The following is a 12,981-nucleotide window of genomic DNA, read 5'->3' as shown; positions in this document are numbered from 1 at the left end:
GAAAGCACAAAGCAATTTCATATCTGAATAATAGCTTGAAGAGCAAGACAGCTCTTCTCTTGGAGAATAGTTGGATCTTCTTCAGTACAAGAGATTTGAACTCCTCTCTGAAATTAAACTTACGTTTCAGTTCTAAGTGGCATTTTGCATGATGGGTGTCCTGCCTCTTCAGTTGAAGATCCTTGCATTTTGAACTTGAGCAGAATCAGATGATGTCTGCAGCAGAATAATCTTTCAAATCTTGCAAACGAGCTATTGCTGGTCCTAAAAGCATTAATTACTGGTTACTTTTAACTGATAAGAACTATTTCATGCCAGGGTAGCAGAAGGGCTTTTAAAATAAATAAATAGAAAATTAACATTTGATCATTTTATTAATTTCTATTTATTTTTGTATATATATTTTTTTAATTGTTGTGATGCTGTGTTTTGTAGGTCAAGAGTTCTGGGGCTACAGAAGGGTTTGTTACGCTGAATTTACTAACTGAAGTGAATTCCTTTTTTGTTGCTTCATGAGCGGTTACGGTACAAAATTCATTTAAATAGCATTAAGATTCTACAAAAAAAAAGATGTAGCTTTATTTTGTGTTAAGAACTGTCAGGTTTCTGTTAGGTCTGTCTCAGGCAGGAAGTGTGTCCCCTGTTTGTCCTCTCATTGGAAGTGGTAAGAACTTGCCAGTTGTGCTTGGTTGGATGGATTCAGGTGGCAATTTTTGAGGCGTTCAAGACTGTGAATGAACACGTTTGCTTGAAGCTCGTGGATCACACTGTAAAATCTTTAGCATCGTTGAGGACAGAGAGCAAGCTTCTTCAGTTGAAGTGCAGTGTGTAAAGTATCACAGCCTTCTGTGAACATCTCCATTACAGATGTGGAGGTGAACTCCTATTCTCTGTGTGAAAAGGTGAAACAATCAGTAAGGTGTTTTAAACCAGCGTGTTAACTTGAGAAAGTATTCTCCATTAATAGGTACTGAGAAAGTGGATTTGTTCGAAACAACACGTTTATCTGGATTAAGATGTTTGCAAAGCAGAGGAATTTTGTACGCAAATAATGTCTGGTGTCATATTTTCCTTTATTCCAGTTGAAGTGGAGTATTATTTTTCTCTAAGATATACTGTCTCTGGGAGAAAAAAAGACTAACCTTTTCTTTTTTTCTTCCATTTGCTACTGGGTAACAAAATAACAAAAATCCTAAAATGAGCACTTCAAAAAACAGAGCTACTCCCATGGTGAACTGAATGTCTTTTTAATATTTGTTTATTTATTTATTTTATTTAAAGAAATGTATAATATTAATGCATATTTTTACTACTTTGACTGACATTAGCACAAAAACTAGTTGCAATCTGGGGATTCTTTTGTGTACTTCAGGGAGCCAGGAGATGAGAGGCAGTTTTGTCACTTCCATGGAATGATTTACTTGCACTGCTCACTAGAGGGTAGGCTTGAGATTATAATAAGTTTGTTTTACAGCAATATTGCAAGGGAGGCACTGCCCAGACCAGGTAGAAGGTAGTGCATCTTTCATTGTAGACTTTTGTCTTATATAAGTGGAAAGGTTTTTGTGCTGTTTTGTGCTCTGTTTTGGACTGTTTGACTACAGACTTCCACTGAAAGCTTTTAGCATATCAGTATTGTGGGTACATGATAAAGTATTTTGGGTTGTGTGTTCCCTAATATTTTGCTTAAGTAACAGAACAGCACACTAGAAGGAATAAACTCTTCCTTACTTAATAGAGAATAATTTGAAGTTGTGCACAAAGAGGAGGTGCTAGATTCTGATTGGTTTAAGCTGTGTATAATTATAGCACTTGTCTATAGAAAAAGGTTATTCTATAGTAATGAAATATTCATCAGAGCCTTTCTTTCAAAGGTAGCACAGCTGTGTTCAGCGTGTTTGGTTTGCACTGTTTAATTGTATGACGTGCTCACCTCCAGCACCCGGTTGTAGTGTTACTGCTGTTGGGTGATCCTGTACCTATAATTTGTGGTTGGGGTTCATAGATAGCCATGTCTCGGTGACAGACTTCCTTAGTAGTATGTCTTCCTTTTCATGTGCTAACTGCTGATTTTATTAGTTTACTTCCAGTTTTTGTATAACGTTTAAGACCAGTGTGGTGATTTAAAACCTGTTTTCTTTGTAATAGGTGTGTGAGCTGTATGTGGGACTCCTCAAACAAAGTATTTTCCATGTGGCTGAAAGAATCTCCTTTAAAGTGTGAATGTCATGCAGTCGATAGTTAAATACACTATATAGAATTTAAAGTGCTAAGGATGTATGTATATTTTTTTCTTTTAGACTTTGACTTCAGTGTGCCAGGATCAATGAAACTTCATAATCTTATCTCGAAACTGAAGAAGTGGATTAAAATTCTAGAGGCAAAAACTAAACAGCTTCCGAAGTTCTTCCTCATAGAGGAAAAGTGCCGCTTTCTAAGTAATTTTTCAGCTCAAACAGCAGAAGTAGAGATACCTGGAGAATTCCTTATGCCAAAGCCAACACATTACTACATCAAGATAGCAAGGTAAACTAAAACTGGTGAGAAGGGGTAGTTGTAGTTCTGCAGTGGAGAAGAAAATCTAAATGTTCTTCAACTATCTGTCCTGAGAAAGTAGATATTATGTGTATTTCAGGTATTTAAAGTACATATATGGAGTCACAGTTTTGGGTATAACAACTTGAATTTTTTCTTTATCCTCCTTTGGTAATTTTGCATTGCTTCACTATGCCGCTGTACTGTATGTGACGATTACATTTGGGTTTATGTTGATACAAGTTGTGAGTATTTATTCTGTTGTAGTCCACAGAGGAACTGCTCTTTAAAACGGTGATCAAGATCTGATCTAATGATTAATTTTGCTCAAGAACTGTTGTCTTAGGGGGAAAAAAAATAATAAAAAAATATATATATTTTACAACATAATAGAAACCTTGGGTTAACTGGATAACAAAATTGTACCTTGTAATACAGTTCTGCTGTCTTATTTCTTTGTGCTGTGGTGGGGTTTTTGTTTGTTTGCTTTTTCTGCTGTTATTGTGATTTTTTTGTTGTTGTTGTTGTTTTTTTTTAAACATTGTTATTTGTTACTAAAGGAGAGAGGTTTGGGGGCTCTAATCTCCCTTTCTTCTTGGATAGGTTTATGCCCAGAGTGGAGATAGTTCAGAAACACAATACCGCAGCCAGAAGACTCTATATCCGAGGCCACAATGGAAAAATTTACCCATATCTGGTAATGAATGATGCTTGCCTGACAGAGTCTCGTAGAGAAGAGCGGGTATTACAGCTCCTTCGCCTTTTAAACCCTTGCTTAGAGAAAAGGAAGGAAACCACAAAAAGACATCTGTTTTTTACAGGTACTGAAAAGAGAGATTTTAATCTTTTTTAAATATATATTGTACTCAAAGAATGTAATTGCTAGAGGTTTTTGACAGCTACTAGTCACTGATACTGAAGGTTTTGGATATTTACAAGGTAAATTCACAGGTATATAAAGCAGAGGCATGCTCACTGTGGAGGAAATGGGTATGTGTACTTCAGAGCAAGCATTTACAGATGGTTTGGACTGGACAGAACAAACATTTTTCTCCCCACTTTGTGATAATTGAATATTGAATTTCTTTTACCTCTTCCATGTAATACAGAAGAATCTTTATTTATTTATTTATTTATTTTTAGTTATTTGAATTTGATACATAGTTTCTGAGTTCTCCCATTGAGAACATGTTTTTATAATGTTTGAAATAACTTCGTCTATACATGGTGATGTTTATTTTAGGGAAATAAACTGAAATATATTGGCTGGTTGGTTGTTGCCAAATAAAATCAATTCATATTCTAGATGCTGGACGCAGGCCTTCTGTTGAGTGTACTTCTGTGATTCTGTACAAGGCTACTCAGTTTGGAGGGTGCACTTTGCCAACAGCACCACCTGGCAATGCTTGAACATAACAGAATCAATAAACCTAATGTTAGATAGGCTTTAATAGGGAGAGTTGAGGGATGCTCCAATATGATCTAAGTGTATGAATTGCCAAAATACTCATGGTCACATATTTAACAATTTCAAAGCAGAAATGGTGAACATGTGCTGAACACACAATCTTAATTCTTTCTTTTTCCTTGTACATCTTGGCTTTTTCATGTGTTGATTATAAATAATTCATTCATGGAATGAAAAACAGAGTCTTCCCCTTAGCAACATACTTGATCTACTTGTGATTCAAATACTAATGTGAATGCCTTAAAACAGTTAAACTTTCATGTTTTCCAGATATTAAAGCTTTTGGCAAGTTCCAGCTTATAGCTGTGTAATAACTTCATATAAATATATAAACAGCTTTCATTTCAGAAGGTCATTGAATCACTTATTAGCTTTATGTAAACAAATTCTGTACATTGCATTACTCAGTTCTAATAATCTTTGGCTGGTGAGCAGAAAATATATTATGGATAGTGGAAACTTTAATCAAAGGTACTAAACATGCTGCTACTTTGCCATCGACCTCTTTAAAAAAAAAAAAAAAACACAACACAAAACAAACAAAAAAACAGATCTAATATTTAAAAGCTGTAGTTTTACCAGTCTTTATTTTTGTGCTCATTGTATCTATTGACATGAACTTGCTGTCAAGAACTTAGGTGGCCAGATGATGCAAGTTGTGTTGACAGAGCTAGAAATGCATAATTGCGATCCAACCTTAAAAAGACTAAAAGATACTGGTGAAGGATTTATTATATCAAAAGGTAAATAAAGCATCTCTCTATAGGTGAAGATGCTTTTACATCATTTCAAGGCCAAATTAAGAGAAATATAGTAGATACAATCTTGAATGATATGATTTTTAAAAAGGCCACTGACACCGAAATATATTATCTATATAACATGATTATGGAAGTAACATGTTTTTCTTCACAGAGCTGTTTTTAAACTATGCTCTCTTTGGAAATATTTCTGTTCTTTGTGGTTTGATACTACTTAAAAGAACCTGAAGAACATTCGTTTCTCTGCTGCCAGAGGTTAATGGAAGCAGACCAGAAGAAATAGCTCATTAACACCCCTTCTTTCTCTGGAATGCATTTTTTTCTTTATGATCGAAGAAATTGCATCAAACAACTTAAAGATATTTAAACAATTTTCTCCTCTATTCCAGAGCTTAATTATTACAAATTCTAAGGGAAATGAGAACAGGTTTGTTGGTATCCAGAGGTCACTGTCAAACAGTACAACTGTAGTGTCACTGGAAAAGCTGGCAATGGAAGAGGCTTTGTCTTTCTGGGCATAGGTGCAATTCGTCCATGCACATAAGACTCATAAGAATGCTATGTCTGTGAAGCACCGTGAAAGTGCAAATAGGGTTTTTGCAGGCTTACAGCTCCTGAAGTAAAAGTTCAGCGGCTTAAATTTTCTTGTTATTGAACATTTTTCTTTGTTTTCCCTCAGTTATTTTAAAGCATTGTCACTTATGCATCTATTCCTTAGCAGTATTTAGATTTTTTCCCTCCAGTTTTTATGAATTGCTTTGAACACTGTACCGAGGTTAATAGTTTTGCTCTTAAGACTAATTTTTATTGCAGTGATGCTAGTGCATGCAATCACAACCCCCCTGTTTGCATTTGAGCAAAGTATTGCTCTCTTCTGTGCAGCCAGAGAGAAGCAGAAAGAATGAGTGCTCTTTTTTTTTTTCTCTCCTAATGTAGTTGAGATGTTTCTATTCAGTATTAAAAAAATCATATTTGCTTTCTTTTTAACTGAGCTTGTGAATTAGTTATGAATGTAGTAATAAAAAATTTTCTCTTGATACACTTCAGTTGATTATTGCAGCAGTACTGATAGTTGCATGCTAATTCTCTCCTGAGTACTTGGGTTATAAATTAACTGTTTTGTTTTGTGTTGCTTTGTTTCCTCCCCCCTCCCCCCCATCCTTCCTTGACCTTCTCAAACCGCTCCTAGTCCCCCGGGTTGTGGCGGTTTCTCCACAGATGCGTTTGGTTGAAGACAATCCCTCATCTCTGTCCCTGGTGGAGATCTATAAGCAGCGCTGTGCCAAGAAGGGCATTGAGCACGACAACCCCATTTCTCGGTACTACGACAGGCTGGCAACGGTCCAAGCACGGGGGACTCAGGCTAGCCATCAGGTATGGGAGTATTTAATGAGTTGCACTCAAGATCTTTTCTTGAGAGCTCTGCTACATGGTGTCCAATGCTGCCCCATTAGATACGTGACAAATACATCACTCAGAGGTGGTGGTTTGAATCTGTTTGTGTTTTACTTCATGTATTTTTGGGAGCTCTTATAGCTCATTAGTATTTTAGATTTTTTTTGAAAGCTTCAAAAAAAAAAGCTGTATTTGTTCCGCTTCAGGTTGTTTTGGATAACTGCAGCTGAAAACAGATGAGGGATTGATTGCTTTTAGACCCTTATGTGTAGTGCTTTGAAAATAATTGATAACATGGGAAACAGCATTGCTATTTTACATAAGCAGTTACAGTATGGTATGTGATGCAGGCTTCCCCTTGTTCTTGTAATGTTTATCTTGGATTCATTTCACCCAAGCCAAAGAGCTGACGAAACTCACCCTAATAAATGGCAGTACTTGGAAAATAGAAAATTCCAACTCTCTGTAATCTCCATCAAACATCAAATTCTGATAAATAAGCTTATTTTACAGTTATCTTAAGGTTAATGCAAATATTTTATAAAATTTCAATCCCAATTTAAACACAACTATTAGAAGATACACAGTATATCACAGACATTATTTAGAGCATCTTTTAAGGCTTTCTTAGTTACAAAATAAAATGAAGTGTTACGTAACATCTGTTTCTACTTTGAGCATTTTTCCTTCAGGTTACAAAACTCTTTAATGGCCATTTAATTGAAGTCAGTTTGACTATCGTTCTTTCTGGTGCAATAGAACATACCCTAACTATTTCTTTTTCTAATTAATTAGGATAGGCTGTGCTACAGTAATGAAATATTTTGGTAAATTGTATATGTTTACATCAAGGGAAAAACTATTGCAAAATATTCACTTACAAAAACTAATCTCAACTTTTATCTTTTTGTATTTTTGAGGTAATTCTGCTGTAATAATACATGAAACTAATTATTTTACTCAGTGTGGTTCCCTATTTTGTACAATCAAAATTCTTTTACCTTTTTCTGTAAACAACTCTATGTACAAATAAACCACACAGGTTTTAGGTTGTAGTCTTTGTAGGTCCCATGTGTAATTTCAAATCTTGTCATTATGCTTTTTTGTTTGATTAACACCTTCCAAAAAAAGCTATCAAATTGTTGTCATATTTGTGTGCATAACTTACAACAGCTGCCTCTTTGTGCTGCCTACAGACTACCTTCACCTGATAACGATTAATAAGCTGTGGCTATTAGTAATGTTTTAATCTTTTTTATGTTGTGGTTGCAGACCAGCTATGGAAAGAATCTGTATCACTGCTGTTGGTCTGTGCTTTCCTCAGTAATGTGTTAGTCTGAGCAGCAACCAGTTTGACTTTATCTTACATAAGGACTTTATCCAAAACCCTTGGAAATTTGTAGAAATAAAGTAGGATCCAGAACAACCTTTTTCAGTTGGGAGTTGAGTAATATTTACATCCTTAGATAAGGAAATGGGATCTTTCAGTGAGGGGATATTAAGTGCTTTAAAGTGAAAAATGTGATTTAGGCTGCTCATAACCTTCAGTACAGTGTTCAGCATATTGATGACTGAAGTTGGAAATAAGTATTAGGATAAATACATATATATTAAGACTTGAAATAGAGAATTTTGTTTTATTGCTGACAGATGCATAACCAGTTTGAAGTGAAACTAAAAAAAAATAAAAAAGTGGATTATGTTCCAATAGCTTGCCCTAAGGAAGTGCAACATTGTGGGTTGAATGTCTCTTTAGTTCCCTTCTCACTTTCTTGAAAGATTTGAATAGGAGATACTTCAATCAGTACATAACTTTTCAGTCTCAGTTTTTTTCACAAGACTGATGGCAGTTCTGTTGCTTTTTCAGTTTATAAAAGAAAACAGTCTTTTAAGATGAAGATTAGTTTGTAGCCATGCAGAAGATGAACTTAATATGTGAATTTTGACAAGGAAGTTGGGAAATGGTCTTGGATTAGAAGTCTCCAAGTTCAAAATGTTTTCCTAGAATGGAATACTGCAGTTAAGAGAATTTAGTTGCTTTTGGCATAATTGTTGCTAGGAAGTATATTAAAATAATCTCTTTCAACTAATATTTTTCATATTTAGGTTCTCAGAGATATACTTAAAGAAGTACAGAGTAACATGGTGCCACGCAGTATGCTTAAGGAGTGGGCTTTACATACATTCCCCAATGCTACAGATTACTGGACATTTCGAAAGATGTTCACTATTCAGTTAGCCCTAATTGGCTTCGCAGAATTCATCTTTCATTTAAATAGACTCAATCCTGAAATGCTGCAGATTGCCCAGGTATGCTCTATTTTGTCCTTGATGCATGCTGTCTTCTTTGATCAAATGGAAATTTGGACTCTACGTTTGAAATGAGTCAAAATGGTAATTTGACATATGTAATTAACAGTGTATTTCAGTAGGTTTTTCATTTGATTATGTGATTCCACATGACGTAGGTAGTAATTTAAACTGCAGACCACTTTGCCAACTCTACCCCCTCTGGTTGTAATTTAGAACAGAGTCTGTAAAATTGTTAGTAGATACTGGAACTGTTAATGTAAATGACCAGTAATTCTCTCTTGAGTCTTTCTTCAAATATACTGCTTTGGATATATCTGTACCAAACAGATTAAAAAATAAAAAATAAAAATCTAGAGCTTCATTTTCTAAAAGGGGAATACCCTTTTTCAAATAATATTTTCCTTTTTACATTGATATCACGTCAAAGTACAACTCCTATTAATAGTGATTTTTCTGTTCTAAACCAACATTTAAATGAGGCTTGCCACCCTACTAGAGCAAAGGTGGTATATTTTAAAGTTTTAATGCCACTTTAATGCATGGAGGGTTATGCTGTGTATAGCAATTAAGATTCTTTAATCCCCACTGTGCAGCCATGGTGTTCAAATTCCTACCTGGAGTGAGTAATGCATGGAGAATGCTTACCCAGAGTTGAGACACTCAGAGAATGAAGATCTGTCTCTTTGCACAACTCCTTAAAGAACATTGCCACAGAAGAATCTATTCCTTAAGTTTAGTGCAATAGTCTATACATATTCAGGCTTTTTGGACGCTCACTTTTAGAGTAAAAGTTTTGTGTATGCCTTTAACTTTTCTTGCTTAAGCACTGTTTGAAAGTAAAAAGCTGTTGCATTAAGCTAGGTTTCAAATGCAGCACTTTTTATGTAGCTTCAAAATTTATTTTTTTTAAATAGAAAAGGCTAAATGAAAATACTAAATCACACATTGATTCTTAAATGATTAGTTGTAACTGGTTTTATTCTGACTATTAACAATATAAAAAAAAATGTATTTTCTTTTCGTTTCATTAACGACAATTTGCTTCTTTATTACTCTTGTGCATTTTGCTTTTAAATCCAGGATACCGGCAAGTTAAATGTAGCTTACTTTCGCTTTGACATTAACGATGCTACTGGAGACTTGGATGCCAACCGTCCAGTTCCATTCCGGCTCACACCAAACATTTCTGAATTTCTTACCACCATTGGCGTGTCTGGTCCACTGACTGCATCTATGATTGCAGTAGCTCGCTGCTTTGCACAGCCGAACTTTAAGGTTTGTATATGTTTTCAAAAGTTGTTTACATTTAAAAGTTGTTTAATGTATGTTTATAATTTATCAGCTGATAAACCTAACACCATTTTCTTTCTTAAGATAGAAATTGAACAGTCCATATTTATGTTTTTAAATCTTAACCCAAGGACAGTGCAAAGGCCAGCTGAAGTCATTGCAATTAGCCTTTTTGGAAAGAATAGGAGGAAGATAGGTGTAATTGTACTTTTATTTTCCTTTTTGTCAAAGCATGTTAATACAGGGTGATTGTTTCAATGCCGTAGCCTCATAAATCTCTACACATTCTGGCAGTGGTAAATAGTTAAATGACAAATGTAACGTCATTTAGAATCTTCATAATACACTTCTGTGAATAGAGATGTGTCTTGGCCCTTTGTTAGCAGAGCAGAATGCTAAAGATATATTGTTGCTTTGATGGATTCTAGCTCTTAGCAGGGTGTAGTTTTCTAAAGAAACTGTCTAACTTCCTTTTAAATTCTAATGCTTTCCAAAAACGAATCATCTTGCACTTAGGCAGCAATTTGCACCAGAAAGACATTGCACAGAACGTACTGTAGCTATCATATGATCTAGTTACTTTTTAAAAGATGGAAAATATCCTGAAGTGATTTTTTAATGTATAGTACAGAAAGCTTAGATTTTTTTTAATAATTCATCACTTTACCTTAAAAAGCCATGTCTATACATGTAAATGAGTTTACAGACTTAGTCTGTAATTTGTACATCTGAATGATGTATGCCCAATTAGACTTACCATGTTGAATTTACAGGATCAGAGCACAGGTGTGCATTTATTCTTCTTACAGTGATGGGTGTCCAGCTTATTTCGGCTATGCGGTGATTATTGCATTAGCTTATCTGACTTCTAGACTTAAGAGGAATACCTTTTAATATTTTCTGTATTTGCCATTTTTACAGATGCCTATAAAATCTATTGAATATGTGTTTGTTGTATTGTTGGCCTAATATCTAGATGTGTTATAAAATATTTATTTGTTATTTGCAGACAGAAAAGTTAATTCAGACTGGATACCTCAAAGTTTACTTTAGAAGCTCAAGTTGACAGATTAATCAGTAAATCAGTGATAGGAAAAAACAGGAAATGATTTCTTGCAGACATTGTTTCTTCAACCAAGGACAGAGTTGGTGCATAGGTGTGTGTGTTAGGGGGGAAAAAAACAACAACAACAACAAAAAACACATATATGAATAATGCAGTCAGCATTTTTTCCCTTTTTGTCAGAAAGCAGTGCTTGCTGATGATATAATCATTGAACTATTGGAGGCCAGAGGGGGCAAACAGTTTTGCAAAAGATGCTGACTCTTTGCACTCGATCACTAGATTTCTGTGTGTGTTTGGGGGGACGGTGGGGAGGGGGTGTCACATTTAGTGGAGTCATTTAAAAATGGAATATAACTGACTGTATTTGTGTATGAAGATCTGAATATGATGTCTGAGATTTTTTTTAAAATTTATTTATGTGGGGAACAATGTATTGTATTTTCATAATTAGGGTCTTTTATAAGGAGAAAAACCTTCAGAAAAAATAGTTGGAAAAAAAAAAAGAGTTGGAAGCCACAGTCATCTTGAAAAACCTGAGACTGGAAAATGGAACCAAAAGTGTCAAAATGTTATTGACTAGAATTTAGTTTGAAGTCTATAAGCCCTAATGGTTCTCTGGATTAAATATAATAGTCTGACTTTTCTCCTTCATATAGGTCGATGGTATCCTAAAAACCGTGCTACGGGATGAAATAATTGCATGGCACAAAAAAACACAAGAGGATACTTCCTCTCCACTCTCAGCAGCTGGGCAACCTGAAAATATGGACAGCCAGCAGCTCGTTTCACTAGTTCAAAAAGCTGTTACTGCTATCATGACTCGACTTCATAATCTAGCTCAGTTTGAAGGAGGAGAAAGCAAAGTCAACACTCTGGTAGCAGCTGCAAATAGCTTGGATAATCTCTGTCGTATGGATCCTGCCTGGCACCCCTGGCTGTAACTTGAAATTTTCAATAGCTTTTTCTTTGCTGCTGTTTGTGGTGTGAGCCATATATTGTGTTAAGAAAATGTGAAAAAAAAAAAAATCTTTTCAGACCACGGCTTACCTGTCACACTGCATTTTGTCAGTCTTCATTTTAATGATGTTTACAGGAATATGACAGTTTTACTGTTTTTAATTTCATGAGGACATGTTTCCTCCTGTTTAAAAAAGGTTACTTAATATGCAACAACAGCTCTCACAAATAGCTAAAAATGAAGAGAGGAAACTTAAAAATGTACAGAAAAAAATCTTATTTTATGATGGGAACTATGAAACTAGTACTGCTAGATTTAGGGTTTGCCTTTCCTAATCTGCAGTATATAAAGTTTTTATGCAATAATTACTTAAAAAAAAAAAAAAAAAAAAAAAAAAAGGAAAAACGACAGTATTCCCAGTTATTGAATTTTACTTTAGGAAACTTTACTTAATCGCTGTCCCTTCATTATGCTAAATTGAAGGCACAAATAAATCTTCCTTTTAGTTTGCTTCAGAAATTTACATGAGCAAAGTTGGTTTGTAAAGAGAATTTTGTACCAAATGTATAGAAGTAACTTTTTGTTAGGCACTGAGAAAAAGATGATCAAATTGTGCTAGTTTTTCTTTCAGCACAAGCTATGTACAGTGAAAGTGTAAGCCATTTAGGGTATTTGGTTTAGTTGTGAACAGTGTTGGGGGGGGGAAGTTTATAATAAGGATGGGAAAAGTCATCCACTGATACATGTATTTGATTGTAATAGATTTAAAAAAAGTAAAATCTTATAAAGCTATCTTTTTTTAATGTTTAGAATTACAATAGCTTCATTAGAATCAATCTGTTCCTTTGTAATTTAAGAAAAGATCAGTTTAATGTTTCATGTGAGTCTTTCTGTGTTAGCATTTTTATAAAACTTCAGTGTTGAGAATGTTAAATTTGTACAGAGTGATTTTTTCAAAATAAATATTTTGTAAAACTCTCTGGCATTCAGTTTATTTAGAGTAATTTTTAATATAATGCTATGGCATAAATAGAAACCACACAAAAGCAGGTATTATCCTTTATCAGCTAAAACAACCTGAATGTTAAAGGGTCATGACTGTATTCATGAAACATGTATGATGTACTTTTGTATGCTGTTAAATTGTTTTTAGAAGAGCTGCAAATATGTATATAGCAAGAATTTTGTCAGTGTA

General features: G+C 34.5%; 1 protein-coding gene across 6 annotated transcripts in view; it reads left to right on the top strand.

Moving 5' to 3' along the window:
* Nucleotides 1-12,764, top strand: part of TRRAP (transformation/transcription domain associated protein) — a 91,026-nt gene extending 78,262 nt beyond the window's left edge. For all 6 annotated transcript variants that reach the window (XM_084536516.1, XM_084536514.1, XM_084536515.1 and 3 more), the window contains exons 67-72: nucleotides 2,301-2,526; nucleotides 3,139-3,356; nucleotides 5,954-6,138; nucleotides 8,266-8,469; nucleotides 9,553-9,747; nucleotides 11,485-12,764. In XM_084536516.1, the coding sequence (XP_084392642.1) occupies nucleotides 2,301-2,526; nucleotides 3,139-3,356; nucleotides 5,954-6,138; nucleotides 8,266-8,469; nucleotides 9,553-9,747; nucleotides 11,485-11,769 (1,313 nt within the window). In that variant the 3' untranslated portion in view covers nucleotides 11,770-12,764. The remainder of the gene's footprint in view (nucleotides 1-2,300; nucleotides 2,527-3,138; nucleotides 3,357-5,953; nucleotides 6,139-8,265; nucleotides 8,470-9,552; nucleotides 9,748-11,484) is intronic.
* The last annotated feature ends 217 nt before the right edge of the window (nucleotides 12,765-12,981 follow it).

Source organism: Aythya ferina (assembly GCF_964211825.1).
Source record: "Aythya ferina genome assembly, chromosome: 15".
In the NCBI taxonomy this organism is placed as follows: domain Eukaryota; kingdom Metazoa; phylum Chordata; class Aves; order Anseriformes; family Anatidae; genus Aythya; species Aythya ferina.
Note: the sequence above shows the minus strand (reverse complement) of the source record. Positions and strands in the feature narration are given on the sequence as shown.